Source organism: Pan troglodytes, chromosome 20 (genome assembly GCF_028858775.2).
Source record: "Pan troglodytes isolate AG18354 chromosome 20, NHGRI_mPanTro3-v2.0_pri, whole genome shotgun sequence".
NCBI classification, from domain to species: domain Eukaryota; kingdom Metazoa; phylum Chordata; class Mammalia; order Primates; family Hominidae; genus Pan; species Pan troglodytes.
Window position 1 is genome coordinate 21,830,812 of NC_072418.2, and position 27,960 is coordinate 21,858,771.

General features: G+C 54.7%; 3 protein-coding genes across 13 annotated transcripts; 1 reads left to right on the top strand and 2 right to left on the bottom strand.

Annotated features, from left to right (window-relative positions):
* Positions 1-1,221: 1,221 nt before the first annotated feature.
* BORCS8 (BLOC-1 related complex subunit 8) lies at positions 1,222-16,235 on the bottom strand. Of its 6 annotated transcripts, XR_010153473.1 has the most exons (8): positions 16,093-16,235; positions 10,886-10,998; positions 10,027-10,091; positions 6,854-6,964; positions 4,971-5,046; positions 2,825-2,875; positions 2,385-2,653; positions 1,222-1,779 (listed from the first exon to the last, which is right to left on the bottom strand). XR_010153473.1 is itself a non-coding variant. In XM_016934034.4 (7 exons), the coding sequence occupies exons 1-6, from the start codon at positions 16,127-16,129 to the stop codon at positions 5,013-5,015; spliced, it is 465 nt and encodes a 154-aa protein (XP_016789523.1). In that variant the 5' UTR covers positions 16,130-16,216; the 3' UTR covers positions 1,222-1,779; positions 4,971-5,012. The 6 variants fall into 6 exon arrangements, 4 of the variants coding, with proteins under 4 accessions (XP_016789523.1, XP_009433311.1, XP_016789524.1 ...); XR_010153472.1 differs by lacking the exon at positions 2,825-2,875; XM_016934034.4 differs by lacking the exons at positions 2,385-2,653; positions 2,825-2,875 and adding an exon at positions 13,272-13,376 and having other exon boundaries at positions 16,093-16,216.
* A 205-nt stretch (positions 16,236-16,440) lies between these two features.
* RFXANK (regulatory factor X associated ankyrin containing protein) lies at positions 16,441-25,843 on the top strand. Of its 5 annotated transcripts, none has more exons than XM_001139746.7 (10): positions 16,441-16,566; positions 16,973-17,113; positions 17,946-18,140; positions 20,959-21,042; positions 21,182-21,247; positions 21,517-21,617; positions 22,103-22,228; positions 22,653-22,719; positions 23,150-23,230; positions 25,626-25,843. In XM_001139746.7, the coding sequence occupies exons 3-10, from the start codon at positions 17,954-17,956 to the stop codon at positions 25,694-25,696; spliced, it is 783 nt and encodes a 260-aa protein (XP_001139746.2). In that variant the 5' UTR covers positions 16,441-16,566; positions 16,973-17,113; positions 17,946-17,953; the 3' UTR covers positions 25,697-25,843. The 5 variants fall into 5 exon arrangements, with proteins under 5 accessions (XP_001139746.2, XP_009433350.1, XP_009433352.1 ...); XM_009435075.5 differs by having other exon boundaries at positions 20,962-21,042; XM_009435077.5 differs by lacking the exon at positions 21,182-21,247.
* On the bottom strand, positions 25,386-27,410 carry NR2C2AP (nuclear receptor 2C2 associated protein). 2 transcript variants are annotated; one of them, XM_009435071.5, is made up of 6 exons: positions 26,997-27,410; positions 26,765-26,855; positions 26,450-26,555; positions 26,289-26,378; positions 25,908-26,002; positions 25,386-25,540 (listed from the first exon to the last, which is right to left on the bottom strand). In XM_009435071.5, exons 1-6 carry the CDS (start codon positions 27,032-27,034, stop codon positions 25,451-25,453), a joined length of 510 nt encoding a protein of 169 aa, XP_009433346.1. In that variant the 5' UTR covers positions 27,035-27,410; the 3' UTR covers positions 25,386-25,450. The 2 variants fall into 2 exon arrangements, with proteins under 2 accessions (XP_009433346.1, XP_009433345.1); XM_009435070.5 differs by having other exon boundaries at positions 25,908-26,024; positions 26,311-26,378; positions 26,997-27,388.
* Between the last annotated feature and the right edge of the window lie 550 nt (positions 27,411-27,960).

Here is a 27,960-nt window from a genome sequence, read left to right on the forward strand (position 1 = left end):
TTTATAGAGACAGGGTCTCTCCATGTTGCCCAGGCTGGTCTCCAACTCCTGGACTCAGGGGTTCCTCCAGTCTTGACTTCCCAAAGTGCTGGGATTACAAGCGTGTGCCACCACACCCGGCCTAGACTCCTTTTAAGAGATGACTGGGCTGGGCACGGTGGCTCACACCTGTAATCTCAGCACTTTGGGAGAACGAGGTCAGGAGTTCAAGACCAGTCTGGCCAAGATGGTGAAACCCCGTCTCTACTAAAACTACAAAAATTAGTTGGGCGCAGTGGCAGGTGCCTATAATCCCAGCTACTCTGGAGGCTGAGGTAGGAGAATGGCTTGAACCCGGGCGGCAGAGGTTATTGTGAGCCGAGATCGCGCCACTGCACTCCAGCCTGGGTGACAGAGTGAGGCTCCAGCTCAAAAAAAAAAGAGAGAGCGATGACTGTTAGTCGCTGGTTGAGGTTGCATCCAGGGGCTATGAGTGACTCAGAGCCCTAGAAGGGTCTGGTGGGGCCCCCCCACACCTGCCTCCCTCACCCCTAGCTCCTAGCGCCCCAGACATCCTAGGCAGGTCCTGAGAGGCAGGCGATAATCCCATTCTGCTGCCAGTTTCTCCTGAAGGTCTGAGCAAGACAGGGCTGGCTCACAAATACCAGTGTTTGCTGGAGAAATGGTCGCACGGAGGACAGATGGACATTGAGAGGTGCCTTCAGAGCAGGTAAGAAGGGAGAAGGACTCTGGAGGCCACACACCAATCAGTGCCCTAAATGGGGTGGCTTTAGGCTCCTCCCCACTCCTAAGCTGAGTAGGACAGTGGAGAGGCGGGATAATGGCACAGAGGCCCCCCAGTGTGACCTAGGAAGAGGAGAGGTAGGGCTGAACCCCCTTTCCAGGCCTTCAGACACCTTGACAGGCCCGATGTCCCAGCAGGATGCCCTCTGTCTCCCCTCGGGACACCCCTGCTCTTCCCATCCGTCTCCATCAACCACCCCACAGTGCCAAGCTGAGGGACCCTCCCAGAGCAGTGACTGGAACCTGCCTCGACCCCAAACAACTCTTATCTGACCTCCCTAATACATTGTACTGGAACAAGGGATTCTGGGGTAACTGCATTGGCACACAGCTGGCCTTCGAGATGCATAACTTGTGGAGGCCTGGTCACCCAGGCTTGGCATTCACAGTGGTCAGTGCAGGCCCTTCTGTAAACAGCAGCAGAAACGGACTCAAAGCCATTTTGGCAAAAATCATAATTTAGGGGTCCATGAAACTGAAGAAATGAAATTGGCTAGTGTCAGGTACAGTTGGATCCAGGGCTCCACGCAATGTTCTCAGGTCCCCCCTGGAACCCCTCGCCCCGGCCTGGTTCCCATACACCCAGCTCAACCTTCCTGATGCTCCTGGTAGAACTCCCAGGAAAGGCCGCTCATTGGGTCACGTGTCCATCTTGAACCAATCACTAGGAACCTAGGACAAGGGAGCTCTGATTGGCCAGGCCGAGGTGCCACATCCACCACTGGAACTAGGGGTGGCTTCTCCATGTGGCCTGAGCCTGGGGTGGGCGTTGCTGCTTGAGGCAGAATGCAGGTTGGGAGGGTAGATCTGCGAATGTCCAACTCAGCCTGTAGAGAAGGTGCAGTCCAGCCTTCCTTATCCAGATGAAGAAAGGGAGAACCAAGGCTGGGTGCGGTGGCTCACATCTATAATCCCAGCACTTTGGGAGGCTGAGGTGGGAGGATCACGAGCTCAGGAGTTTGAGACCAGCCTAGCCAACATGGTGAAACCCCGTCTCTACAAAAAATACAAAAAATTAGCTGGGGGTAGTGGTGTGCGCCTGTAGTCCCAGCTACTTGGGAGGCTGAGACAGGAGGATCACTTGAGCCCAGGAGGCAGAGGTTGCAGTGAGCCGAGATCGTGCCACTGCACTCCAGCCTGGATGACAGCCAGATCCTGTCAAAAGAAAGAAAGAAAGAAAGAAGGAAGGAAGGAAGGAAGGAAGGAAGGAAGGAAGGAAGGAAGGAAAGAAAGAAAAGAAAGGAAAAGAAAAAGAAAAGAAAGGAAGAAAGAAAGGAAAGGGAGACCCAGAGAGGGCCAGCACCAGGCCTATGTCACACAGCACATCAGAGGCAGGCAGGGCTGGGACCAAACCAGGCCGGGCTCTGCTCTTCTCTGACTGTGTCCTTTTTTTTTTTGGTGGGGGGGGCGGCGGGTGCGAAGTCTCGCTCTGTCGCGCAGGCTAGAGTGCAGTGGCGCCATCTTGGCTCACTGGAACCTCTGCCTCCTGAGTTCAAGCGATTCTCATGCCTCAACCTCCTGAGTAGCTGGGATTACAGGTGCCCGCCATCACACCCGGCAGAGCCTCTTTTTGTCCATATGTATTTGGGGGTGAGACCTGCCTTTTGGGGCTGAGGATGAAATGAGATGACCCCTGTGAAGACTTTAGCCCAGGGCCAGGGACTTGATAGGTGCATAATCAGGATTATTTTGATGGCAGTTATTGGTCCAAGGGTCGATGGGGCGCCAGTGAGAGTCCAGGAGCAGCAAAGCCACTTCTGGACTTCTGGGAACATTGACGGCTGGGCCTGGAGGCTCCGGGCAGGTGCAGGAGGAATGCTGGCCACACTCGTTCAGTCTTCAGTCTCTGCCTGGCCCAGCTTCAGTCAGGCTGGGGAGCAGGGGCAAGGGTCAGGGTGGTCTGAGAGGCAGACCCAAGGCATGAGGCAGCACCTGAGGGATGACCCTGGGCCAGACTAAGATGGAGCTTGGTGGTCAGAGGTCCGGGTGGGAATCCCGGCATTTCTGGGCGTGGGCGATGACCCTGAGCTGGCTGCCTTACCTCTCGGGGCCTCCGTTTCCTCTTCTGTAAAACAGGGCAGTGCTTAAGGTCCTGGGACAGGAGAGGGGGATGACTTGACCCTGCGAAGGTCACTGATGACCCCAAAGAGGCACAGTTTTGGGGGAAAAGTGGGAATGAAAGCCTCTGAGGCCGGGCGCAGTGGCTCATGCCTATAATCCCAGGACTTTGGGAGGCCGAGGTGGGCAGATCACCTGAGGTCAGGAGTTCGAGACCTGACTGACCAACATGCTGAAATTCCATCTCTACTAAAAATACAAAAATTAGCCAGGCGAGGTGGCAGGCACCTGTAGTCCCACCTACTCGGGAGGCTGAAGCGGGATAATCGCTTGAACCTGACAGGCAGAGGTTACACTGAACCGAGATCGCACCACCGCACTCTAGCCTGGGTGACAGAGTGAGACTCCATCTCAAAAAAAAAAAAAAAAGAGAAAAAAAGGCTCTGAGATGCGGCATGAGGCTGGCAGTTCTGGGGAGAGGCGAGGGACTCTGCAGGGACAAATGTGGATGAGACACAGCAATCCTGCTGGGCAGCAGCAGCGGAGGGGACAGCAGACCCTGGGAAGTGAGGAGGGCAGCGGGGCAGTGTCCTCGAGGCACAAAGTAGGAGGGACCAGGGTGTGGGGGATGGGACTGGGGAGACAGAGGCTGGGTTGGGGGTGTGGGCAGGGCTGCGTAGGGCACTGGGCTGGGCTGCTGACCCACTCAGGCAGCCCCTCCTGCTTCAGGCCCCCTGGAAAGCTCCCAGGCCACCCCTCAGCCTGTGGGATTCCTCACCACCCCACATCCAGAGCTAAGCCTGCTATGAACAGGTACTCAGGAAGTGTGCATCAACTGCCAGAGGTACTCAGTAAATGCTTGCTGCCTGTGGTGTCCAGTAAGCGCTCACTGATTGACTACAGTGCCCACTAAGTGCTCTCTGACTGCACACATGAATTCGGCTGCCTCTGGGCTCTGGGGCTACAGCTTGAAAGGCCTACAGAGGCTCTGTCTCCACCTACCTCCCCTCGACCTCTAAGAGGGCTTCCATGGCACCGAGGACAATCACAGTGTCTGGCCAATAGGCAGGGGCTCGGTAAGTCCCCAGGGCCTCTTTGACCTGCCTGCGTCTGCCCATCACAGATATAGAATGGTGACACATCAGATCTTTCCTGGCACCACACTCTCTAAGCGTGGTCAGCCACACCTCCCACAGCTCACGCTGCACTTGTGCGGTCCTCTCCCATCTGGTCCTGGGCCTGGCCACGTGACTGGCCTCAATGGATGGGCCACCCACAAATGTGAAACCAGCACTCTGCATGGGAGCCACTCTCCTGGCTGCCAGCCACCAGGAGAAACCCGGGCTGGCCTGCTGGAGAGGCCATGAGGAAAATCTGACCCCTGCTGCCAACAGTCCTGGCCAAGGGACCCCCTGACTATGCAGGTGCAGCTGAGCTCCCATGAGCACCACATGGGTGAGCCCCAGGGACAGCAGCAGAACCACCCAGCTGAGCCCAGCCCAAAGTGCAGAATCATGAGTAGGTTAATTACTGGGGCTGTAAACCACTGTTTTGGGATGCTGTGTTATGCAGCAATAGCCGACTGCTCCAAAGCACATCCATCACTGTGCCCTGCACCCTCTTGGTCACCTGATGAGCCACCTTTACAGAAAGTAAATGCAGAGACCACAGAGTGTAGTGAATTTGCTCGGTCACACAGCAGGTAGGCAGTAGATGGGTGGGGAGGTCCCAGAGATAGGTGGGTAATTGCCCATGCCGGGCTCTGCCTGAGAGACTGTGCATGGGTAAAGCAGGCTGCTGGCACGTGGTAGGATAGAGGAAATGTGGGCTCCCTTCTCTGTCTTCGGGGGTGGAAATCTCTGGGACTAGCATGGGGCCTATGGCCTGGAAAAGAGAGAGGAAGGTGGTGGAGAGAGAGTGGGAGAGATGGGCTGACATGGTCCCTGAGCAGCAGGGTGGAACATTCTGGACCTGCAGACACCCCTCCACCTGCCACCTCTGAAATCATCCCACAAGCCCAGTGAGAAATCCCAAGTGGTTAGACAAGCAGGTGCCTGCCTGGCTGCCAAGCGGGCGGGTTGGTTAGTTCAGAGCAGAGAGAGAGGCTCGTGGCTACCCTCGGCACTGACCTGGGTTGGCGGAGGCTGGGGGGCCCCGAGTCTCTTCCAGGATCAGGCTGAGGAGGGCGGGGGTGGTTCCTCCGGGCTGCAACAAAACATGTGCAGCATCCATGAGGCCAAGGTAAGAGGCCACAAGGCTTGCTCAGCTGGCTGGAGTGCATGTTTGGGTGATACTCTGGTCTCAAAGACCTCTGGCTTGAGCTTCTGGGGCATCCTCCTTAAAAGTGGGATGAGTGGGCCAGGCACGGTGGCTCACGCCTGTAATCCCAGCACTTTGGGAGGCTGAGGTGGGTGGATCACCTGAGGTCAGGAGTTCAAGACCAGCCTGGCCAACATGGCGAAACTCCATCTCTACTAAAAATACAAAAATTAGCCAGGTGTGGTGGCAGGCGCCTGTAATCCCAGCTACTCGAGAGGCTGAGGCACGAGAATCACTTGGAACCCAGAGAGGGAGGCTGGAGTGAGCTAAGATCGCACCAGTGCACTCTAGCCTGGGCGACAGAGTGAGGCTCTGTCTTGAAAAAAAAAAAAAAGGAACAAATGGCAGGGCCCAGTGGGTCACGCCTGTAATCCCAGCACTTTGGGAGGCTGAGGCGGGAGGATTGCTTGAGCCCAGGGGTTTGAGACCAGCCCAGGGAATGTATCATGACCCCATCTCTATTTAAAGAAATATATATGTATGTTTTAAAAAGTGGGACAAGGCACTCCAGAGGCCACGTCTGCAACTCACTCACACAAGACTGGGCACTTCAAACCCACAGGGCTTACAAAGAGAGGTGTCAGCAGCAACTCAAGCTGCTACTGTCTTTCAGGAGTGTGTTGCGTTTTTGAAACAGCAGGCACAAACAGGGCATATGAAAGCATTTTTGGAAACCCTGAGTTGACAGTAAGAGCTATGGCTTTTCAGTGAAGTCTAGTTCCAACTGCCAACACCAACCCATGGCAGAGAAGCCAGATGCCGCTCCTCTTCAGATGCAAGAGAGCCCAGATAAACCCTTCATGCTACCGTTTGAGGGAAGATTGCTACACTCCCATTCTTACACATACACTCAAGTCTTGTTTCTGCAATTTTTGCGTCTTAGTTAAGCAACACAGATGCTTTCTTTCTTTTGCCCAGTGGGGGACAGGCCTGCCAGAACCCCAATCTGTGGGAGCCAGACGCATCCCAAGGCGACGTTCCTGCTCCCGGCACGAGTGTGTGTTCATAAGCGTGTTTATTAACTTAGAATGCCAACAAAAACAAAAAGAAGGGCTACTCTTCAAAAACTCTCTTTCCAATGTTCAAGGACTGTGAGTGCTTTTCGTTTTCAGACCCCTGGTCCTGGGCTTAAAGCCTCCCTTGGCTCTGGGTCCTGGGACAGGGAGAGGCCCCTGCCATCTCCCTGGCCCCATCTCCCCCAGCTGGCCGGCTCCAGTGACAGAAGCCTTCTCGGTGCTTCTCGAACACTCCCAGGGATCCCAGCCCCAGAGCGTCTGCCCTCACCACTGCCCCACATGGAACTCCGTCTGCCCCCGGATCGTCTCTGTCTGCATGTAACTCATGCCACCTCCTAGGAGGGGCCCCGCGGTGTTCTTCACAGCGCATCTGACATGCTCTTGTCTGCCATGTTTACCTGGTTGTCGTATGTCTCCTTGTGAGCCTGTCTGTCTCGGTCACTGCTATGTCCCCAGTGCCCAGCCCAGGGCCAGGCACACAGCAGAGCTCAGGACCTCGGTATTAAGTGACTGAACTCAGGTTATAGATGCCACAGGACAAGAGGAGGTCACCAGACACCAGGACAAAAGGAAAGAGACAGTTTTCTAATAAGCGAGAAGCAGCGGTTCCCAGCGCAGCTGAGAGACGGTCCTTGCAGCTGAGAGTGGCAGTGGGGGCGGGCGGTCCCAGGAGCTACCTGTGGCCCTGGGCACTGGCATTCATATGGTCCCGGATGCTGATGGCCTGTTTGAGCAGACCCTCCACGCTGCGGAAGTAGACGCTGCTGTCCACCAGGTTCTTCACGGCGCTGAAACGGGAGGACAGGCCTCGTCAGCGCTCCGGACCTGCAGGTAACTGTCCCACACCCCAGCACTTGAGGTCACCACCAGGGCTCGGTGGGTACCTCAGTGATTCTGCGGGCTTCCCGAAGGACTCACAGTGGGCTTACATTTTAGATTTCCCTGCTATGACTAGATGACATCTGTGCAACACAGCACATTCTCTGCCACTGAAACATCTAATGTTTTGAAGGAGGGATCAGTGTATAAAGATGTCATAAAAAATATCTCGGCCAATACTGCTGATAATGGGGGTGTAAAAAATAGGAAAGAAAAAACACCTGGGCACTGTGGTTCACACCTATAATCCCAGCTACTCAAGAGGCCAAGGCAAGAGGATGGCTTGAGCCTAGGAGGTTGAGACCAGCCTGGGCAACACAGCGAGACCCCATCTCTTAAAAAGAAAAATCTGGGCTGGGCGCAGTGGCTCATGCCTGTAATCCCAGCACTCTGGGAGGCTGAGGCGGGTGGATCATGAGGTCGGGAGATCAAGACCATCCTGGCTAACATGGTGAAACCTCTGTCTCTACTAAAAATACAAAAAAATTAGCCGGGCGTGGTGGCGGCCGCCTGTAGTCCCAGCTACTCGGGAGGCTGAGGCAGGAGAATGGCGTGAACCCGGGAGGCAGAGCTTGCAGTGGGCTGAGATCGCGCCACTGCACTCCAGCCTGGGTGACAGAGCGAGACTCCGTCTCAAAAAAAAAAAAAACAAAAAAAAAACACATTTCACTACAGACAAATGTTCGCTGGCCTCCCGCCTAGCCCAGTGGTATCTGGGGCAACTTCTGTGGTGATGAAAATGTTCTTTATCCATTGAGATGGCTGAGAGGCACCTGGAATGTGGCTAGTGGGACTTGGGAGCTGAATATTTTTTTTCTTTCTTTTTTTTTTTTTGAGACGGAATTTCGCTCTTGTTGCCCAGGCTGGAGTGCAATGGTGTGATCTCAGCTCACTGCAACCTCCGCCTCCCAGGTTCAAGCAATTCTCCTGCCTCAGCCTCCCAAGTAGCTGGGATTACAGGTGCCCACCACCACACCTGGCTAATTTTTGTATTTTTAGTAGAGATAGGGTTGCACCATGTTGGCCAGGCTGGTCTTAACTCCTGCCGCAAGTGATCTGCCCACCTCGGCCTCCCAAAGTGCTGGGATTACTGGCGTGAGTCACTGCACCCAGTTTCATTTTAACGAGTTAAAATTGAAGTGTGCTTAGCCACCCATGGCGTAGGTTCCTGGATTAGATGGCACAGCTAGAGGAAGCAGAAGAAAGCATAGGTTTTTTGTTGGTTTTTTTTTTTTCCTTTCTTTTTTTTTTTTTTTTTGAGACGGAGTCTCGCTCTGTCGCCCAGGCTGGAGTGCAATGGCGTGATCTCGGCTCACTGCAAGCTCCACCTCCCGGGTTCATGCCATTCTCCTGCCTCAGCCTCCCACGTAGCTGGGACTACAGGTGCCACCACACCTGGCTAATTTTTTTGTATTTTTAGTAAAGACGCGGTTTCACCGTGTTAGCCAGGATGGTCTCGATCTCCTGAGCTCATGATCCGCCTTCCTTGGCCTCCCAAAGTGCTGGGATTACAGGTGTGAGCCACTGCGCCCGGTCTGTTTTTTGTTTTTTTGAGACAGGATCTTGTTCTGTTGCCCAGGCTGGAGTGCAGTGGTGCAATCTCCACTCACTGCAGCCTCAACCTCCCAGGCTTAAGCAATCCTCCCACCTCAGCATCCCGAGTAGCTGGGACTAGAGGTGTGTGCCACCAGGCTCGGCTAGTTTTTGTATTTTTTGTAGGAATGGGGTTTCACCAGGTTGCCCAGACCGGTCTCAAACTCCTGGGCTGAAGCGATCCTCCCACCTCAGACTCCCAAAGCGCTGGGAGTACAGGCGTAAGCCCCTGCACCCGGCCGTATTTCTTTTTTCTTTAGAGGAGAGGTCTGGCTATATCACGCAGGCTGACCCTGAACTCCTTTCAAGGCATCCTCCCACCTCAGCCTCCTGAGTAGCTGGAACTATAGGCGTGCATAACCATTCCCAGCTCTAGCAACTCCTATTTCTTTTCTTTTCCTTGAGCTAAGGAAGATACTGTCTGTCTGGTCAACCCTTGTCCCACCAAGGGGGCCAAGGCTGCCAATGGCAGAATGCTGCCCCAGCAGCAGGATTTCTTGTCTAGGCACCTTCGCCCACACAACCAAACAGCAACACACCAAGGGAACTGCTGGGAGCATCATTCAGCTGCCAATAAAATGGCCCACAGCCCATGTCAGGTGCAAACAGCATGTCTGTGCAAAGTCGAGGAACTTCCAAGGCCAACTGGGCAACCCGAGGCAACCGGAATAAGGCTTGGGAATACAGTCACGAGGAATGGAACCAAAGCACAGGAGGCAAGGGGTCAGTAACAAAAAGAAACACCGGCCGGGCGTGGTGGCTCGCATCTGTAATCTGAGCACTTTGGGAGGCTGAGGTGTGTAGATCACCTGAGGTCAGAAGTTTGAGACCAGCCTGGCCAACATGGCGAAACCCCATCTCTGCTAAAAATACAAAAATTAGCCGGGCAAGGTGGCGGGCGCCTGTAGTCCCAGCTACTCGGGAGGCTGAAGCGGGAGAACTGCTTGGACTTGAGAGGCGGACGTTGCAGTGAACTGAGATCATGCCACTGCACTCCAGCCTGGGTGACAGAGTAAGATTCTGTCTCAAAAAAAATTTAAAAATAAACAGCCATATCTGTGCTTTGGGCTTCCCCCTGGCTGCCATCCACCCCACTGGCCCATCTGTGGTCCTGGCTGTGGGAGAGAAATGCTGGTCCCCAGAGGCATCTTCCAGAATCCTTATCCCTCTTTCCTGTGGCAGCTGGGGAGGGGCTCAGCACAGGGAAGAGACCCACCTGGGGCCCTGGCCAAGTGAATCGTGGTACAGACCCCATACACCCACTTGGGTAGGCCTGGCAGGGTGGGGCTTACTGGGCAGTTGGCTGGGATGCCCCTGAACGCCCAGGAGGCCAGAGCAGCAAAAGGTGGCCCTGCAGCGGGGAGGCTGTGGTGCTCACCTGCAGGCGTACTCCACAGTGTAGATGGCTCCCTGGCTCTGCTCCTCCCAACGCTGCATGTCTGCCTGTAGGGGGCGCAGGAGATGTTTGGCAAGGGAGGCCACCCCCACCTAGAGGGCCTTCCTCCCAGCTCTCTTGGTTGGGGCTCTCCTGAGTCCTCATGGTGGAAGCAGAGACCTTTCCTCCTGCAACTCCCTTCCCTCACAGGTCTGGGCTTTCTGTGAACACCTGGCCACCATGCCTCAGGGCCTTTGCACAGGCTGTTCCCCCTGCCTGGCACATCCTTCCCTTAGATAGTCAGACGGCTGCCTCCTTGCCATGCAGGTCATAACTGTAACAGAATAGTATAGTTTGACTGTGTCCCCACCCAAATCTCACCTTGAATTGTAGTTCCCATAATCCCCATGTGTTGTGAGAGGGACCAGGTGGAGACAACTGAATCATAGAGGCAGTTCCCCTCATCCTGTTCTCCTGATAAGTGAGTTCTCACAAGATCTTGTGGTTTTAATAAGGGGCCTCCCCTTTCACTGGGCACTCATACTTCTCCTTCTTGCTGCCATGTGAGGAAGTACATGTTTGCTTCCCCTTCTGCCATGATTCTAAGTTTCCTGAGGCCTCCCCAGCCCTGTTGAACTGTGAGTCAATTAAACCTCTTTATAAATTACCCAGTCTTGGCTATGTCCTGATAGCAGCATGAGAATGAACTAATACACACATCTTGCCACCTCCTTCAAAATCTATCCCAGATCTGTCCACCACGCCTCTGACCTGGCTTTGCCACCACATGCCTCCTTGCTGGTGTCCCAGCCTTGACTCCTGCCCTGACAGCCCCTGCTCCTCCCAGCAGGCCCCAGCTCACCTTGTGCTGGGCCAGCTCGGGGAGGGAGCGACGCACATGCTCCTGCAGCCGGTACAGGGCCACAGATGGCTCGTTGGCCAGGACGTAGACGCTCTCAGTGAACTTGTCCGTGACTAGATACAGGTGGTAGGGATGGGAAGGGTGTGGGGAGACAAAGCGTCAGCCTCCTCATTGCTCAAGTGTTGAGCCCAGCCAGAGCAAAGGGGGCATCTGGCGTGTCCCTCCGCAGCTAGGTCACCCCTGGCCCATGACAGGCTGGAGGAAGTGGTCACAGCAGGGCTCACTCAAGAGGACATTAATGAGACCGGGTGCGGTGGCTCACGCCTGTAATCCTAGCACTTTGGAGGCTGAGGTGGGCAGATCACCTGAGGTCAGGAATTCAAGACCAGCCAGGCCAACATGGTAAAACCCATCTCTACTAAAAATACAAAAATTAGCCGGGCATGATGGCGGGCGCCTGTAGTCCCAGCTATTCTGGAGGCTGAGGCAGGAGAAATCACTTGAATCTGGGAGGTGGAGGTTGCAGTGAGCTGATGTCATGCCATTGCACTCCAGCCTGGGAAACAAGAGCAAAACTCCATCTCAAAAAAAAAAAAAAAAAAAAAAGAGGACATTAATGAGAGGACATAATGAGTGATGAGTTCATAACGAGTAAACTTCTTTTTTTTTTTTTGAGACAGAGTCTTGCTCTGTCATCAGGCTGGAGTGCAGTGGTGCAATCTCGGCTCACCACAACCTCCAACTCCCTGGTTCAAGTGATTCTCCTGCCTCAGCCTCCTGAGTAGCTGGGATTACAGGCGTGCACCACCACGCCCAGCTAATTTTTGTATTTTTAGTGGAGACAGGGTTTCACCATGTTGGTCAGGATGGTCTCAATCTCCTGACCTCGTGATCCGCTCACCATGGCCTCCCAAAGTGCTGGGATTACAGGCTTGAGCCACCACGCCTGGCCAGCTTGATTGAACTTTTTTTTTAGAGACAGGGTCTCGCTCTGTTGCCCAGGCTGGAGTGCAGTGGTGTGATCACAGCTCACTGCACCCTCGAAACTCCCAGCCTCAAGCCATCAACACGCCTCAGCCTCCTGAGGAGCTAGAACTACAGGTGCAAACCACCATGCCTGGCTAGTTTTTTCATTTATTTATTTATTTATTTATTTATTATTATTATTATTTTGAGACGGAGTCTCACTCTGTCGCCCAGGCTGGAGTGCAGTGGGGCAATCTTGGCTCACTGCAAGCTCCACCTCCTGGGTTCACGTCATTCTCCTGCCTCAGCCTCCTGCGTAGCTGGGACTACAGGCACCCGCCACCACGCCCGGCTAACTTTTTGTATTTTTTAGTAGAGACGGGGTTTCACTGTGTTACCAGGATGGTCTCGATCTCCTGACCTCGTGATCCGCCTGCCTCGGGCTCCAAAGTGCTGGGATTACAGGCATGAGCCACCGCGCCCGGCTCATTTTTTAAAATAGAGACAAGGTCTTGCTATGTGGCCCAGGCTGGTCCTGAACTCTTGGTCTCAAGTGATCCTCCTGCCTCAGCCTCCCAAAGTGCTGGGATTATAGGCATGAGCCACTGTGCCTGGCCCCCAGTGAACTCTTCTCATCTTTCCCTCCCAAACCCACTGGTAGTGGACACTGCTGCCTACTGCACTTCCCGGCATTCTTTTTGCCCCCGTGACCACACGCGGGACTCTTCAGAGCATGCCCACAGGACCTGAAAGTGCCTGGAAGTTCACATCCCAGGAGGGCCTCAGCTGCCACTCACCAGTGAGAGATATGAAAACCTGTGTCCCTCGCTGGGCACTGGAACAACCCAGAGCCTAACATCCCCCTGGGCTCCTGTGCAGGCCCAGGCTGAGGCCTCCCTCTGCAGATTTTACCTGAGGTGCCCCTCGCTCAGCCTCCTCACCAGCCAGCCCTGCCCTGTTTCCCCTTCTCCCCTGCAGGTGTCTCCTGATGAATTTTTTTTTTCTTTTTTTTGAGACAGAGTCTTGCTCTGTTGTCCAGGCTGGAGTGCAGTAGTGTAATCTCGGCTCACTGCAACCTCCACCTCCCGGGTTCAGGTGATTCTCCTGCCTCAGTCTCCCGAGTAGCTGGGATTACAGGCACCCGCCACCACGCCTGGCTAATTTTTGTATTTTTAGTTGAGATGGGGTTTTACCATGTTGGCCAGGCTGGTCTCGAACTCCTGACCTCAAGTGATCTGCCCACTTCGGCCTCCCAAAGTGCTGGGATTACAGGAGTGAGCCACCGCGCCCGGCCCTGATAAATTAATTGCACACAAATCCTCATTACAGGGTCTGCTTCAACAACGGCATTCCCAGCCAGCCAGCAGGGCCCGCCTTTCCTGTCCCATTCTTGGGCAGATCCTGATGGTTCTAGTCTCACCTGTTCGATTATACCAGACTGCCCGCACCGGTCCAGGCACAGCGAGGCACGGCCATCTCCTGCCTGGATGCCAGATCCACCTTCTCCCTGGTCTCTCTGCTTCCCCTGCTGCCAACAGTTCAACCTCCATGCAGCAGATGAGGCAAACTCCAAATGAACAAATCATCTATTCCCACCCTTGCTTTAAACTCTTCCATAGCTCCCACCTGCCAGAGAATAAAATCTGCCTTTCTTGCCCTGCATGTTCTGGCTGCTCTTGACCTCCCTGCCTTCCTTGCCCTCCACCCCTGGCTCTTCCTTGGACCTCCCAGCACTGCCCAGAACTTTCTCACTGCCCGAGAGGACAAGGTAGGAGGACCACTTGAGGACAAGAATTTGAGACCAACGCCGGGTGTGGTGGCTCACGCCTGTAATCCCAGCACTTTGGCAGGAGGATGGATTCAGCCTAGGAGTTCAAGACCAGCCTGGGAGACATGGCGAAACCCCACCTCTATAAAAAATTGCAAAAATAAGCTGGTCATGGTGATCTATACCTGTAGTCCCAGCTACTCAGGAGGCTGAGGTGGGAGGACTGCTTGGGTCTGACAAGTGGAGGCTGCAGTGAGCCATGATCATACCACTGCACTCCAGTCTGGGCAAAAGAGTGAGACTCTATCCCAAAAAAAAAAAAAAAATTAAATGCCCATATGTGACCAGTTGCTCCTTTATTCATTACAGCAGAGCTCTAAACACTTTGTCACCTCAAGGCCTTTGCACTTGCTATTCCCACCTGGAGACACCATTCCGTCACTGGCTCTCCTTCATCCCTCAGGTCTGCTCAAATGTCACCTCCTGGGCAAGACCCTCCCTGACTACCAAGCTTAAAAGATGACCCCTCCACCTCACGGAGGACCTTGGCAGGCATTTTGTTCCTTTCTCTTAATACCAATTTCAACTGATTAGGTTACATGTTCACAGGAAAAGTTAAAAGCTTGGACTTGGGAGAGCAGAGCTTCTCTGAGCCTCAGCTTCCTCATCCACAAAAAAAGAATAACAGCACCCGCCTCAAAGTTTGCTACAGAGATGAATCCAATGCCATCACCAGGGTGACTGCTCAGGAGAGAGAACCCAGGCGTGTCTGGGAGTCAAAGGAGACTAACACAAGTCTCTCCATCTCACCACTGTGCCTTGGGTGGCAGAGCCCAGCCTGCCACCTCCAAACTGTGTGACCTCTTACCAGATAGGCCTCCTCGCTTTGAATGTGAGCATAACGGCCAGGGGCGGTGGCCCACGCCTGTAATTCCAGAACTTTGGGAGGCCGAAGCGGGAGGATCACCTGAGGTTGGGAGTTCGACACCAGCCTGACCAACATGGAGAAACCCCGTTTCTACTGAAAATACAAAATTAGCCAGGCATGGTGGTGCATGCCTGTAATCCCAGCTATTCGGGAGGCTGAGGCAGGAGAAACACTTGAACCCGGGAGGCGGAGGTTGCTGTGAGCCATGATCACGCCATTGCACTCCAGCCTTGGCAACAAGAGCAAAACTCCGTCTCAAATAAAAAAAAAGAAGAAGAAAGTGAGCATAACAGACAAGGCACGGTGGCTCATGCCTCATACTCATGCCCTCCGTTATCCATGGTTCCCGAATCTGTGGATTCAACCAACCATGGATGGAAAATAGGAAAAAAAAAATTCCACAAAGTTTCAAAAAGCAAAACTTCAATCTGCCCTACACGAAGCACTTCTTTGAATCCATGTGAATGAAGTGATGTGTAGGCCTGTATTATGTATTCTAGATGTGAGTAATCTAGGGTGATTTAAAGTATAGGGGATTAGCTGGGTGCAGTGGTTCACACCTGTAATCCCAGCACTTTGGGAGGCCAAGGTGGGTGGATCACTCGAGGTCAGGAGTTCGAGATCAGCCTGAGCAACAAGGTGAAACCCCGTCTCTACTAAAAATACAAAAAAATTAGCTGGGCATGGGGGTGTGTGCCTGTAATCCTAGCTACTCAGGGGGCTGAGGTTGCAGTGAGCTGAGATCCCCCCACGGCACTCCAGCCTGGGTGACAGAGCGAGACTCCGTCAAAAAAAAAAAAATTAAAGAATTAGCCTGATGTGGTGGTGTGCACTTGTAGTCCCAGCTACTGGAGAAGCTGAGGCAAGAGGATCGCCCGAGCCAGAGAGATCGAGGCTACAGTGAGCCATAATCGCGCCACTGCACCCCAGCCTGGGCGACAGAGTGATACCTTGTCTCAAAAAAAAAAAAAAAGGAAACAAGACGCACAGCGATTACTACGCCCCGGGGATTCTTCCAATGCATTACAAATATCAGGTTGTTGAGTTTTTTTTTTTTTAAGACAGGGTCTCACTTGTCACCCAGGCTGGGGTGCAGTGGCACGATCGTAGCCCACTGCAGTGCAGCCTTGACCTCCCGGGCTCAAGCAATCCTCCCACCTCAGCCGCCCAAGTAGCTGGGACCACAGGCGTGCGCCACCACGCCCGGCTAATTTTTGTATTTTTTTAGAGACGAGAGCTCACTATGTCACCTAGGCTGGTCTCGGGCTCAAGCGATCCTCCCGCCTAGGCCTCCCAAAGTGCTGGGATTACAAAGCCACCACTCCCAGCCTCAGCTACTGAATTCTTGAAACAATCCTGGGGGGACCGGTAATTAAAGCAGACACGGAGCCTTTCTACAGGATTCAAAACTAGTCAGCGGCAGAGCTGGGGTTGGACGGCAGTTCAATCACTGCTCCTCGCACGGTCCCTCCGCGCCCGGCCTTTGTCAGGCCGCCCCTCCACAAGTTCCCGGCCCCTTCTGTCCCGCCCGCAGGCCCGCACCACCTTTCTTCCCCTTGAGCTGCATCTCCGGCTCCTCCATAGCGACCGCGGCCCAGCGAACCGGGAAACGGCACCGGAAGCCCGGAGGCTGGGACGCCCGCCTAAGCCTTCCCTGCTGAAACCGGACGCCGCACGGCTCCAGTTCCGGTGTCAGAGGGCCCGCCCTCCCCGCTCCTCAGTCTTTGCGGACAAGAAAGGGGCTGTGTGAGACGGAGGGAAGGAGGCACACCCGGGGGTGGCGCAGTGAGGAGGGGGCGCGACGGCCCGGAGGCTGGTGGAGCGACACCCAGGCAGGAGAGGGGGAAGAACTCTCTCCCTTTCTGAACCCCCTTTTCCTTGAGAGACGAGTTGGGGGAGTCCTCCACGCATTACCCACTCGGGCCGCATAAACTCCCTTCTTTAGCCCTCTGCCCCCGCCCTTGCTTATAAGCCTTTGAGACCGCAGAAGGGACCTTGTTGTGGAACGGGACGGCCAAGGTACGCTGCCCCTTTAAGTTCCAGACGCCCCGCGTACTTCCCCTACTTCTTCTTCTTGAGATAGCCCCGCCCATCTTACCCGAAGCCGGAGCCAATTGGCTCCCTCTGGAAAAATCTGTGGGCAGGGTAAAGGTGAGCGGGCGCAGGCGTAGTGAAATTCTCAGAGCCCTTTAGGCCCCGCCCATTCCCTCCGAGTCGGTGAGGAGGGGAAAAGAAGGCGCAGGCGCAACTGCCCTCCCAGGGCCCCAGCGGAACCCACGCCCTCCCCTAAGTCTTAAAGGGCCAGAGGCAGCACTTACTGCCCGGGCCCTTCCTCACTTTTGGGGGGCGGGGGTGCGCACGCGCAGTGGGGGAGCTCTGGGGTGGGGGTAGCGGTCGAGTATCAAGTTGCTTTCTGTCCCGGCAGAGGAAGCCAGATCGCTGAGGGTCCAGTCTCCAGCTTGCCTCCTGCTATATCCATAGGAAGAGAAAAGTTTGTGACTTGGGCCCCCAAGTTTTGAGAGAACTGGGCTTTCGGCGCGGGGGGACAGAGGAGGCTCGTGGGGAGGTGAGTGGACCTCCTGGATCGATTTAGGAGGCTTGGGTGGGACTGGGACCAATCGCACCTTTGTTGAGCCGTCACTCATTATGGGGAGCCCCTCCCAACAACCATAGCGAATATTTATTGAGCTCCACCCTTAGCAGACCCCCCAATAAGCTATGTACAGACATAATTCGTTGTAGGTCTCATTTCCACATTTTGTCGTGGAGGAAACTGAGGCTCAAAGGTTAAGTCACGTGCCCAAGTTCTCACGGCCTATAAATTGAGGGATTCGAACCCAGACAGCTGACCCCAGAGCCCCGGCTTTTTTTTCCTTTCTTTTTTTTTTTTTTTTTTGAGACGGAGTCTTTCTCTGTCGCCCAAGCTACAGTGCAGTGGTGCGATCTCTGCTCACTGCAACCTCCACCTCCCGGGTTCAAGCAATTCTGCCTCAGCCTCCTGAGTAGCTGGGATCACAGGCGCCCGCCACCGCGCTTGGCTAATTTTTGTATTTTTAGTACAGATGGGGTTTCACCATGGTGGCCAGGCTGGTCTCGAACTCTTGACCTCATGATCCACCCTCCTCGGCCTCCCAAAGTGCTGGGATTACAGCCGTGAGCCACTGTGCCCGGCCAGAGCCCAGGCTCTTAAACATTGCACATTGTAGGTGCTTTGGTGGTGGGGAATGGTAGACCTCGAAAGCAGTTGGACTCTGGTTTTCATTTCCCTGGCTCTGGTAATTAACCTGGACCTCAGTTTACCCACCCTCACAGTGCAAGGCTAGGTATGCAGTCGGTGCCTACTTTATTATAACTGTTGATAATTATTGTCATCTCTCCCCTTCTGACACCTCCGCCAGCTTTCCCCATGGAGCTTACCCAGCCTGCAGAAGACCTCATCCTGACCCAGCAGACCCCTGCCTCAGAACTTGGGGACCCTGAAGACCCTGGAGAGGAGGCTGCAGATGGCTCAGACACTGTGGTCCTCAGTCTCTTTCCCTGCACCCCTGAGCCTGTGAATCCTGAACCGGATGCCAGTGTTTCCTCTCCACAGGGTAGGATACCTCCTCTGGGATTGGCCCTCTGGGATTCCATGATGATGGAATGTCAGGCCCCAGATGGAACCTTTGTCTTGCTTTCGTTTTTGTTTTGTTTTGTTTTGTTGTTTTTTGAGATGGAGTTTTGCTCTTGTTGCCCAGGCTGGAGTGCAATGGCGCGATCTCAGCTCACTGCAACCTCCGCCTCCTGGGTTCAACTGATTCTCCTGTCTCAGCCTCCTGAGTAGCTGGGATTACAGGCTTCCACCACTACGCCCAGCTAATTTTTTTGGTATTTTTAGTAGAGACGGGGTTTCACCATGTTGGCCAGGCTGGTCTTGAACTCCTGACCTCAGGTGATCCGCCCACCTCGGACTCCCAAAGTGCTGGGATTACAGGCGTGAGCCACTGTGCCCGGCCTGTTTTTGTTTTTTGATACAGGGTCTCGCTCTGTTACTAAGGCTGGAGTGCAGTGATGCAATCATAGTTCACTGCAGCCTCAACTTCCTGGGCTCAAGCCATCACTCAGCCTCCCTAGGAGCTGGGACTATAGGCATGCAACCACACCTGGATAATTTTTTTTTTTTTTTTGAGAGGCTGGTCTCCACCTCCTGGGCTCAAGTGATCTGCAGGCCTCCACTTCCGAAAGTGCTGGAATTACAGGTGTGAGCCACAGTGCCTGGCCCTTCACACCTGTTTTTAACTCTTTGAGGGTAGATAGCTAGGAGTGAAATTACTGGGTCAGATGGTCATCCTGTTTTACTTACTGAGGAACTGAGGATTTATTTTTGATTGGAGTCCAAGAATATGCCTAATTTAGTTCCCTCCCACGACCTTTGTTGCTGCCACTCCTGTCTGGAATGCTCTTCCTACACTTCTTCCTATAGCTGACTCCCCTCCCTTCCCGCCTCCGTTTTTTTTTTTCTTTCTTTCTTTCTTTTTTTGAGATGGAGTCTCGCTCTGTCGCCCAGGCTGGAGTGCAGTGGCGCAATCTTGGCTCACTGCAGGCTCCACCTCCCGGGTTCACGCCATTCTCCTGCTTCAGCCTCCCGAGTAGCTGGGACTACAGTCCGTTTTTTTTTTTTTTTTTTAAATGGAGGTTTGCTTTTGTTGCCCAGGCTCCCTCCCCTCCCCTCGCCTCCCCTCCCCTCCTTTCCCCTCTCCCCACTCTCGAGACGCCTCCCGGATCCCCTCTCTTCTTGAGACGGAATCTTGCTCTGTTGTCCAGGGTGGAGTGCAGTGGCACTATCTTGACTCACTGCAACTCCCTCTCCTGGGTTAAGGTGATTCTCCTGCCTCAGCCTCCCAAGTAGCTGGCATGCACCACCACATCCAGCTGATTTTTGTGTTTTTAGTAGAGATGGAGTTTTGCCATGTTGCCCAGGCTGGTCTCGAACTCCTGACCTCAGGTGATCGCCCGCCTCGGCCTCCCAAAGTGGTGGGATTACAGGCGTGAGCCACCGCGCCCAGTCCCTGTAGCGGATTTCTTTGACTTCCTAAGATCTCGGTGGTGTCACCTTGGGGAGACCCTCCTGTTACCACCTTGTCTAAGAAGGACTTATTCCTTGTGCTCCGTTCTTTTCATCCTCTTCTACCTGCTTTTAAATTTTTTTTTTTTTTTTTTTTTTGAGATGGAGTCTCGCTCTTGTTGCCCAGGCTGGAGTGCAGTGGCGTGATCTCTCTCACTGCAACCTCCACCTCCTGGATTCAAGCGATTCTCCTGCCTCAGCCTCCTGAGTAGCTGGGATTACAGGCATCTGCCACCATGCATGGCTAATTTTGTGTTTTTAGTAGAGGTGGAATTTCACCATGTTAGTCAGGCTGGTCTCAAACTCCTGACCTCAGGTGATCCACCCACCTCAGCCTCCCAAAGTGCTGGGATTACAGGCATGAGCCACTGTGCCCGGCCTTAAGTTCTTTTGAACACTTATTTCAACTTGAAGTTTTTTATTATTTCTCTATGTCTGATGCACCTACTTGACCCCCGACTCCCTAGAGGGCAAAAACTATGTCTTGTTTGCTCAGAACATTGCCAGGCAGGGAGGAGAAAGATGCACCCTGGGTATTCAAGAGAGTAGAGTGAGTGAATGGTGGAGTCCCAGGCACTGCCTTCGGTAGCTCCAAGACCCCAGGGAGATACCGAAGGCAGTAGCATGGTAGCTCATGCCTGTAATCCCAGCACTTTGGGAGGCCAAGGCAGGAGAATTGCTTGAGCCCAGGAGTTTGAGACCAGCCTGGGCGACAGAGCAAGACTCCATCTCTACCAAAATATATATATTTTTAATTTGCTGGGTATGGTGGCACCTGTAGTTTCAGCTGCTCAGGAGGCTGAGGTGGGAGGTTGGCTTGAGCCCAGGAGGTTGAGGCTGAAGTGAACTGTGATCACACCACCGCACTCCAGCCTGGACAACAGAGCAAGACTCTGTCTCAAAAAAAAAAAAAAAACAAACCCCAATAGCTGGGTGTGGTGGCTCATGCCTATAATCCCAGCATTTTGGGAGGCTGAGGCAGGTGGATGATTTGAGGTCAGGAGTTTGAAATTAGCCTGGCCAACATAGCGAAACCCCGTCTCTACTTAAAATACAAAAATTAGCCAGGTGTGGTGGTGGGCGCCTATGATCCCAGCTACTCGGGAGGCTGAGGCACAAGAATCGCTTGAACCCAGGAGGCAGAGGTTGCAGTGAGCCGAGATCACGCCACTGTACTCCAGCCTGGGGGACAGACGGAGACTCCATCTCAAACAACAACAGCAACAAAAAAAAACAGATGGGCTTCTGTCCTGAAGCCTCAGAGACATCTACTGAGGGGAAACTGACGCCTGTTGTCTGTTTCCCAGCAGGCAGCTCCCTGAAGCACTCCACCACTCTCACCAACCGGCAGCGAGGGAACGAGGTGTCAGCTCTGCCGGCCACCCTAGACTGTGAGTGGGCCCACGGTCCCCAACAAGGAGAGGAGTAGGAGGGTGGGAGGGCCTGTGAGGAGCAATCGTGGACAGAGGGTAAACTGAGGCACAGAGAAGCAAGGGGATGAGTGAGGACTCTGCCTCTGTCCTGCCCCAGCCCTGTCCATCCACCAGCTCGCAGCACAGGGGGAGCTGGACCAGCTGAAGGAGCATTTGCGGAAAGGTGCGTGTCCACACACATGTGCTGGCATGTCTGCACCTGGCTGGTGTGTGCATATGGGTGTCCATACCCACTCATGACGTGACCTGTGAGTGTCCACGTGTGTGATTGTATCTAACTGTGTGTGTGACCGTGTCCATGTATGTCCATCAACATACGCTCCCCCTCATTCCCCTGTCTAACCCCAGCCCCCCACCTCGTCCCCATTTGGCAGCACTGGGGATAGGGGGCAGGGGTGCAGCCTGGTGGTATTGCCCGCCTCCTCCTGCCAGGTGACAACCTCGTCAACAAGCCAGACGAGCGCGGCTTCACCCCCCTCATCTGGGCCTCGGCCTTTGGAGAGATTGAGACCGTTCGCTTCCTGCTGGAGTGGGTGCGTCCCAGCCCAGCTGGGCAGCTGGGGGGTTCCCGGGGGCCTTAGGGTGGGCTGGGGTTTTGGCTGTGTCTGCTGGCGCCTTGTCTTTGAGATGCGGCTGCTGGCTGGGTGCAGTGGCTCATGCCTGTAATCCCAGCACTTTGGGAGGCCGAGGCGGGTGGATCACTTGAGGTCAGGAGTTCAAGACCAGCCCGGCCAACATGGGTGAAACCCTGTCTCTACTAAAAAAATACAAAAATTAGCCAGGCGTCGTGGTGGGCGCCTGTAATCCCAGGTACTCTGGAGGCTGAGGTGGGACAACTGTGTGAACCTGGGAGGCGGAGGTAGCAGTGAGCCGAGATTGCGCCACTGCACTCCAGCCTGGGCAACAGAGCAAGACTCCATCTCCAAAAAAAAAAAAAAAGATGCGGCTGCTGTGGGTACCCCAGGATTCCTGGTTATGCCCCAATCCATCCTACCACTGTCCCTTCTTCTCCCTGCAGGGTGCCGACCCCCACATCCTGGCAAAAGAGCGAGAGAGCGCCCTGTCGCTGGCCAGCACAGGCGGCTACACAGACATTGTGGGGCTGCTGCTGGAGCGTGACGTGGACATCAACATCTATGATTGGGTGAGGGACTGCCCATCCCCAGGACCTCTCAGCCTCCTGGCCTTCATTCCTGCCTCAAATGTTCACAGAGTACCTGAAAGGTGCAGGCCTGCTCTGGGTGCCGAGAACACGAGACAGCCCCATTCCCAGCCTCACAGAGCAGAGCTCCCCATGCAGGGAAGGCAGACATGGAAACAGGCAGCTGAGATGCAGTGAACTGCGCTGCGATGGCAGATGCACAGGTGGCTGCAAGAGCCCCATGTGGGCAAGGGAAATCAGAGAGGTCTTCCTGGAGGAAGGTGTCTAAGCTTGAGACCCCAGAAAGTGAGATGGGCCCAGTGATGAGCAGGAGGAACCACATTCAACTGGAGGCCAGAGAGTACAAGGCATTTTGAGAATGAGGAAGAGGTAAACCTTTGGTTTCTCCTGCCCCTACCCACGACAGAATGGAGGGACGCCACTGCTGTACGCTGTGCGCGGGAACCACGTGAAATGCGTTGAGGCCTTGCTGGGTGAGTGGGAGTCGGGAGTGGCCCTGGGGGCCCCAGCACTCCAGCGGGCCCTGCGGGAATCCTGAGGGCAGGGAGACGCCCAAGCGTTGCTTGAAGAGTTCTTGGAGCAGGTAGTCCCTGCCTGCTCTTCTCGGAGGGTGGATCAGAGGGGAGGAGGTGGTAGAACCACACGGGAGTCGGGGTCTGGGTTTAGGATCTGGCCAAGAGGCTAAGCACCTCCATCCTCCATGGTTCAGAGACCCTTCAGCCACGTTCTTCAGTGGAGACCGAGATAGCAGAGGTTGGACCCTTGTCAAAGGCCACATGGGCAACGGGCAGACCCACGGCTGCATTGTGGGGAATGAGGGGTGCCATGGGATCTCCCAGGTCCCCAGACCCCATTCTGGACTCCCAGGCCCCACCCTCCAGCGCCCTCCCCTCTCCTTTGCAGCCCGAGGCGCTGACCTCACCACCGAAGCCGACTCTGGCTACACCCCGATGGACCTTGCCGTGGCCCTGGGATACCGGAAAGGTCGGCCTGAGACACACAGAGCAGGGGTGGGGTCCCTTCCATAGGCAGGGTGACCATAAAGGGGTACATGGGACACCCCTTCAGTGGTCATACGCCGGCAGCGAGAGTGTGTTGACAGGTGTCGAGCACTGCTGTGTATCCCGCCCGGGAACATCCCAGTCCTGGCTCCTGGGGCTCCACATGTGCTGGGGTAGGGAGGACAATGGGTGTCAGTGGCTGTGGCCATGATGGGGGACACATAGGCATGAGAGGCCGAAAGAGGGGCCTCTCATCAAAGAGCCCCAAAGTGGCCAACAGAAGTCAGAGAGGCTTCCTGGAGGAAGGTGTCTTAAGGTTGAGACCCCGAGAAGTGAGATGGGCCCAGCCCTGGGATGGGGAGGTCAGGGAAGGATTCTGGGGGACCTGAAGGGAGGGAGAATGGCATCCAGGTGGGAGGAGTGGCCCCTGCGGAGGCCAGGCAGTGAGGACACCAAGGGGTAGGCGGCCAGGCCACACTGCACAGAGCCACAGAGGCCATCCCTCTCCGTGGCGGGCAGTGGGTTTGAACAGGGGCCATAGGCAGACCCCAGTTTGACTCCATTTTCTCTGTCACAATGGGACCCCAACTTCCCCATCCATAAAATGGGGAGATCCCAATTGAACCGACCCCCTGGGGTCATGGTAGAGATGGGGTGCTTAGGAAATATCCCCCTCCTTCCTTCAGAGTTTTACTGTGTTTGGGACAGAAATCATTCCTCATCCCTCCTCATGTTTTCGGGGGGTTTGTTTTTTTGTTCCAGGCAGAAAGTCTTGCTCTATCACCCAGGCTGGAATGAAGTGGTGCAGGCACAGCTTACTGCAGCCTCGATCTCCCAGGCTCAAGTGATCCTCCCACCACAGCCTCCCGAGTAGCTGGGACCACAGGCATTCGTCACCATGCCTGGCTAATTTTTTGTTGTTGCTTTTTTTTTTTTTTTTGGACATGGAGTCTCGCGCTGTCACCTAGGCTGGAGTGCAATGGCGCCATCTCGGCTCACTGCAACTTCCACCTCCCAGGTTCAAGCGATTCTCCTGCCTCAGCCTCGTGAGTAGCTGGGACCACAGGTGCACACATGACGCCCGGCTAATTTTTATATTTTTAGTAGAGACAGGGTTTCACCATGTTGGTCAGGCTGGTCTTGAACTCCTGACCTTGTGATCCGCCTGTGTCGGCCTCCCAAAGTGCTGGGATTACAGGTGTGAGCCACCACGCCTGGCTGTGTTGTTGTTTTTTTAGAAGAGACAGGGTCTCGCTATGTTGCCCAGGCTGGTCTCAAACTCCTGGGCTCAAGTGATCCTTCTTCCCCAGCCTCCTGAGTAGCTGGGACTACAGGCATGTACCACTCTACCCAGCTAATTTTTAAAATCTTTTTTATTTATTTTTTGAGACAGAGTCTCGCTCTGTCACCCAGGCTGGAGTGCAGTGGCACAATCTCGGCTCACTGCAACCTCTGCCTCCCAGGCAAACAATTCTCCTGCCTCAGCCTCCTGAATAGCTGGGATTACAAGTGCCTGCCACCACACCTGGCTAATTTTTTTTTTTTGAGATGGAGTTTCGCTCTTGTTGCCCAGGCTGGAGTGCTATGGCGTGATCTTGGCTCACTGCAACTTCCGCCTCCCAGGTTCAAGCAATTCTCCTGCCTCAGCCTCCCAAGTAGCTGGGATTACAGGCATGCACCACCATGCCCAACTAATTTTTTGTATTTTTAGTAGAGTCAGGGTTTCTCCATGTTGGTCAGGTGGTCTCAAACTCCCGACCTCAGGTGATCCACCTGCCTCAGCTTCCCAAAGTGCTGGAATTACAGGCATGAGCCACCACACCCAGCTGCACCTGGCTAATTTTTGTAGTTTTAGTAGAGATGGGGTTTCATCATGTTGGCCAGGCTGGCCTTTCCTGACTTCAAGTGATCCACCTACCTTGGCCTCCCAAAGTGCTAGGATTACAGGTGTGAGCCACCAAGCCCAGCCTACTTTTTAAATTTTTTTGGTAGAGACAGCGTTTTGCTCTGTTGCCCAAGCTGGCCTCAAATTCCTGAGCTCAAGCAGTCCTCCCCACTGGACCTCCCAAAGTGCTGGGATTATAGGTGTGAGCCACCATGCCCAGGCTCATCTTTTCATGAAAGTCACAATTCACACATTTTGCTTGGTAGGAAATATTTTTATATTAATTCTGAAAAGCTACAAAAGTGCATTTTTACAAACTTAGGGGAAGTTGAGGTTCCTGGGATGAGGCCTCGGTTCTCCCAGCTTTGCTCTGTAATGCAGGTCTCTGCAAGGGTCCCTGTTTGTCCCCTAAGGGGAGAGCGCAGGTTGGCCTGTGCCTCCACCCCCCTCCCGATTCAAGCTCACAGCCCACCTTTTCCCTGCCCCATCTCAGTGCAACAGGTGATCGAGAACCACATCCTCAAGCTCTTCCAGAGCAACCTGGTGCCCGCTGACCCTGAGTGAAGGCCGCCCGCCGGGGACTCAGACACTCAGGGAACAAAATGGTCAGCCAGAGCTGGGGAAACCCAGAACTGGCTTCAAAGGCAGCTTCTGGACAGGTGGTGGGAGGGGACCCTTCCCAAGAGGAACCAATAAACCTTCTGTGCAGAATGAGGGACTTTGCTGTGCTTCCCGGAGGGCTTCCTGGAGGAGACAGCCCCTAGAGGTCTCACACCTTCTCCCCAAGCACCCGCAGGTGGTAGATGATCACACGGCCAAAAAAGTCAGTGGCATCCTCAAACGTCACCTTCAGCCGGTCCACTTCAGCAGCTGGTATGGGGAAAGTGTGAGCGTGGGCAGTCAAGGGAAACTGGTGATTTCTGGTTTCCCACCCGCAGGCCCCCACCCCTTCCAGACCCAGCTCACACTCCACCGATGTGGGCAACCTGGGGAAGCTGCAGGTCCCTCTAAGCCTCCCACACAGAACAGGTGGTCATCAGCACCATTTTACAGAAAAAGTGTTGGAGTCCTAGAGGTCACGTGTTCAAGATCACACATCAGGGTTCCCATTCAGGTTTGGGTGAGTCCAAAGCTTCCAGAGGCACAGGCCACCCACCCCAGAAGCAGGGGCAGGATATCTGAAGCGAGTTGTTGTCCTCAGGGTAGAAATCTACAATCTTGCGGAGAGCCTGAGTGCCCTGTGAACCTTCAGCAGAGAAAGGCAATGAGTGTCTGGGGTGACCCCTGGAACCCCTGCCACCCAGGGCCTTCTAGTACCTTCCAGGCAGCCCCGGCGACTGGAGAAGCCACCCTGAAACTGGATCTGCAGCTGGGAGACACGGATGAGCTGGGGAAACTCCAGCGTCACCCACTGGGAGGGGCCCTGGAAGCAGACAGGGAAACTGAGGCGCAAGCTCACTGCAGGCACAGAGCCCTGCTATGCCTGTCTCATTCACATAGTTCTTGGAGTGGAGGGGAAGAAGGAAATTCGGCACATGTTCCTTTCCTGGCCACCCATGAGGGCCCCCTGACGTTCTCAAGGCATGAGATCTGAATCACCCTAGAGATGGAGGGTCGAGGGAGGCGCCTCACCTGGTCTGAGTTCCAACATGTCTCCTCATCCTGGTCGAAAAGATGTTTTTTTCCAAACTGCCGAGTGTTGCGATTCAGCACTGAACTCACCCTGGAGGCACCAGGATCAAGGCGAAAAGAGGGGCTGAGACCAGCTCTCAGCTCCGCGGAGGGCCTGACCCCCAGATCTGTCCACTGAGGGCTCGACCCCAGGCTTAGGGCCTCGCCACTGCCTGTCCCCACAGACTCTTACCTGCTCACTGTCTCTGGACAAACCAAAGAGTGGGTCATGTCGGTTCCACAAGACCTCGCAGGGCTTAGGATTGGGCACAGCCTTGGTTCGAATCCCGGCGCCTCCTCAAGCTACAGGGCGGCGCGATCTTGGCTACGCCTTGGCCTGCACGTCCTCACCTGTAACTTGGGACGAGAACCGCCACTCCCTCGCCCACCCCAGTCCTAAATGTCGCCTCGATCAATCCCCTGCCGGAAAATTTGGGAGAGAGGATCAGGGAAACCGCCAATGCCTGGAGGCCAGGCCTCTCACAGGAAACAGATTTCCCGCGGGTTTCGGGGGCGGTGGCTTTTTGTGCGAGGCTGTTTCTCTGCGAATAGCTCTTGGAGCCAAATCTTGGGACCCGGAACCGCGTGGGCTTGGCGCATGCGTGTTGTATTCAGGCGCCGACCGCGGACGCTCCAGAGGTGGGGTTTGGTTCGACCCCGCCCCTTCATGCTCGCTTCTTAAAGGGCCCGGGTTCAATGATTGAATTTACCTTGGTTCCCTTGAAGCTGTAGGGAAAAGGCTGGCTGCGCGCACGGGGCGCTGTCCCTCGGCGCCCGAAGGTGTAGAGCACTGGTTTTGGAATCCAAAAGACTTCCTTTTTTTTTTTTTTTTTGAGGCGGAGTCTCACTGTCGCCCAGGCTGCAGTGCAGTGGCGCGATCTCCGCTCACTGCAAGCTCCGCCCCCTGGGTTCACGCCGTTCTCCTGCCTCAGCCTCCCAAGTAGCTGGGAATACAGGCGCCCGCCACCACGCCCGGCTAATTTTTCGTATATTTAGTAGAGACGGGGTTTCACCGTGTTAGCCAGAATGGTCTTGATCTCCTGACCTCGTGATCCACCCGCCGGGGCTTCCAAAGTGCTGGGATTACAGGCTTGAGCCACCGCGCCCGGCCTTTTTTTTTTTTTTTTTGAAGTGGGGTCTCACTGTCGCCCAGGCTG

Coding starts and splice junctions, on each gene's coding strand:
- BORCS8 (XM_016934034.4), bottom strand. CDS start 16,129: ATGGAGGAGCCGGAGATGCAGCTCAAGGGGAAGAAAG. Junction 13,377..16,092: donor GCAGCTCAAGGGGAAGAAAG/GTGGTGCGGGCC, acceptor TGTTGGCAGCAG/GGGAAGCAGAGAGACCAGGG. Junction 6,965..10,026: donor ACTGTGGAGTACGCCTGCAG/GTGAGCACCACA, acceptor CTCCCGTTTCAG/CGCCGTGAAGAACCTGGTGG.
- RFXANK (XM_001139746.7), top strand. CDS start 17,954: ATGGAGCTTACCCAGCCTGCAGAAGACCTCATCCTGACCCAGCAGACC. Junction 18,141..20,958: donor CAGTGTTTCCTCTCCACAGG/GTAGGATACCTC, acceptor TCTGTTTCCCAG/CAGGCAGCTCCCTGAAGCAC. Junction 21,618..22,102: donor TTCGCTTCCTGCTGGAGTGG/GTGCGTCCCAGC, acceptor TTCTCCCTGCAG/GGTGCCGACCCCCACATCCT.
- NR2C2AP (XM_009435071.5), bottom strand. CDS start 27,034: ATGACCCACTCTTTGGTTTGTCCAGAGACAGTGAGCAG. Junction 26,556..26,764: donor CATGTTGGAACTCAGACCAG/GTGAGGCGCCTC, acceptor GTCTGCTTCCAG/GGCCCCTCCCAGTGGGTGAC. Junction 25,541..25,907: donor TGCGGGTGCTTGGGGAGAAG/GTGTGAGACCTC, acceptor CTCTCCCCTTAG/GGGACAAACAGGGACCCTTG.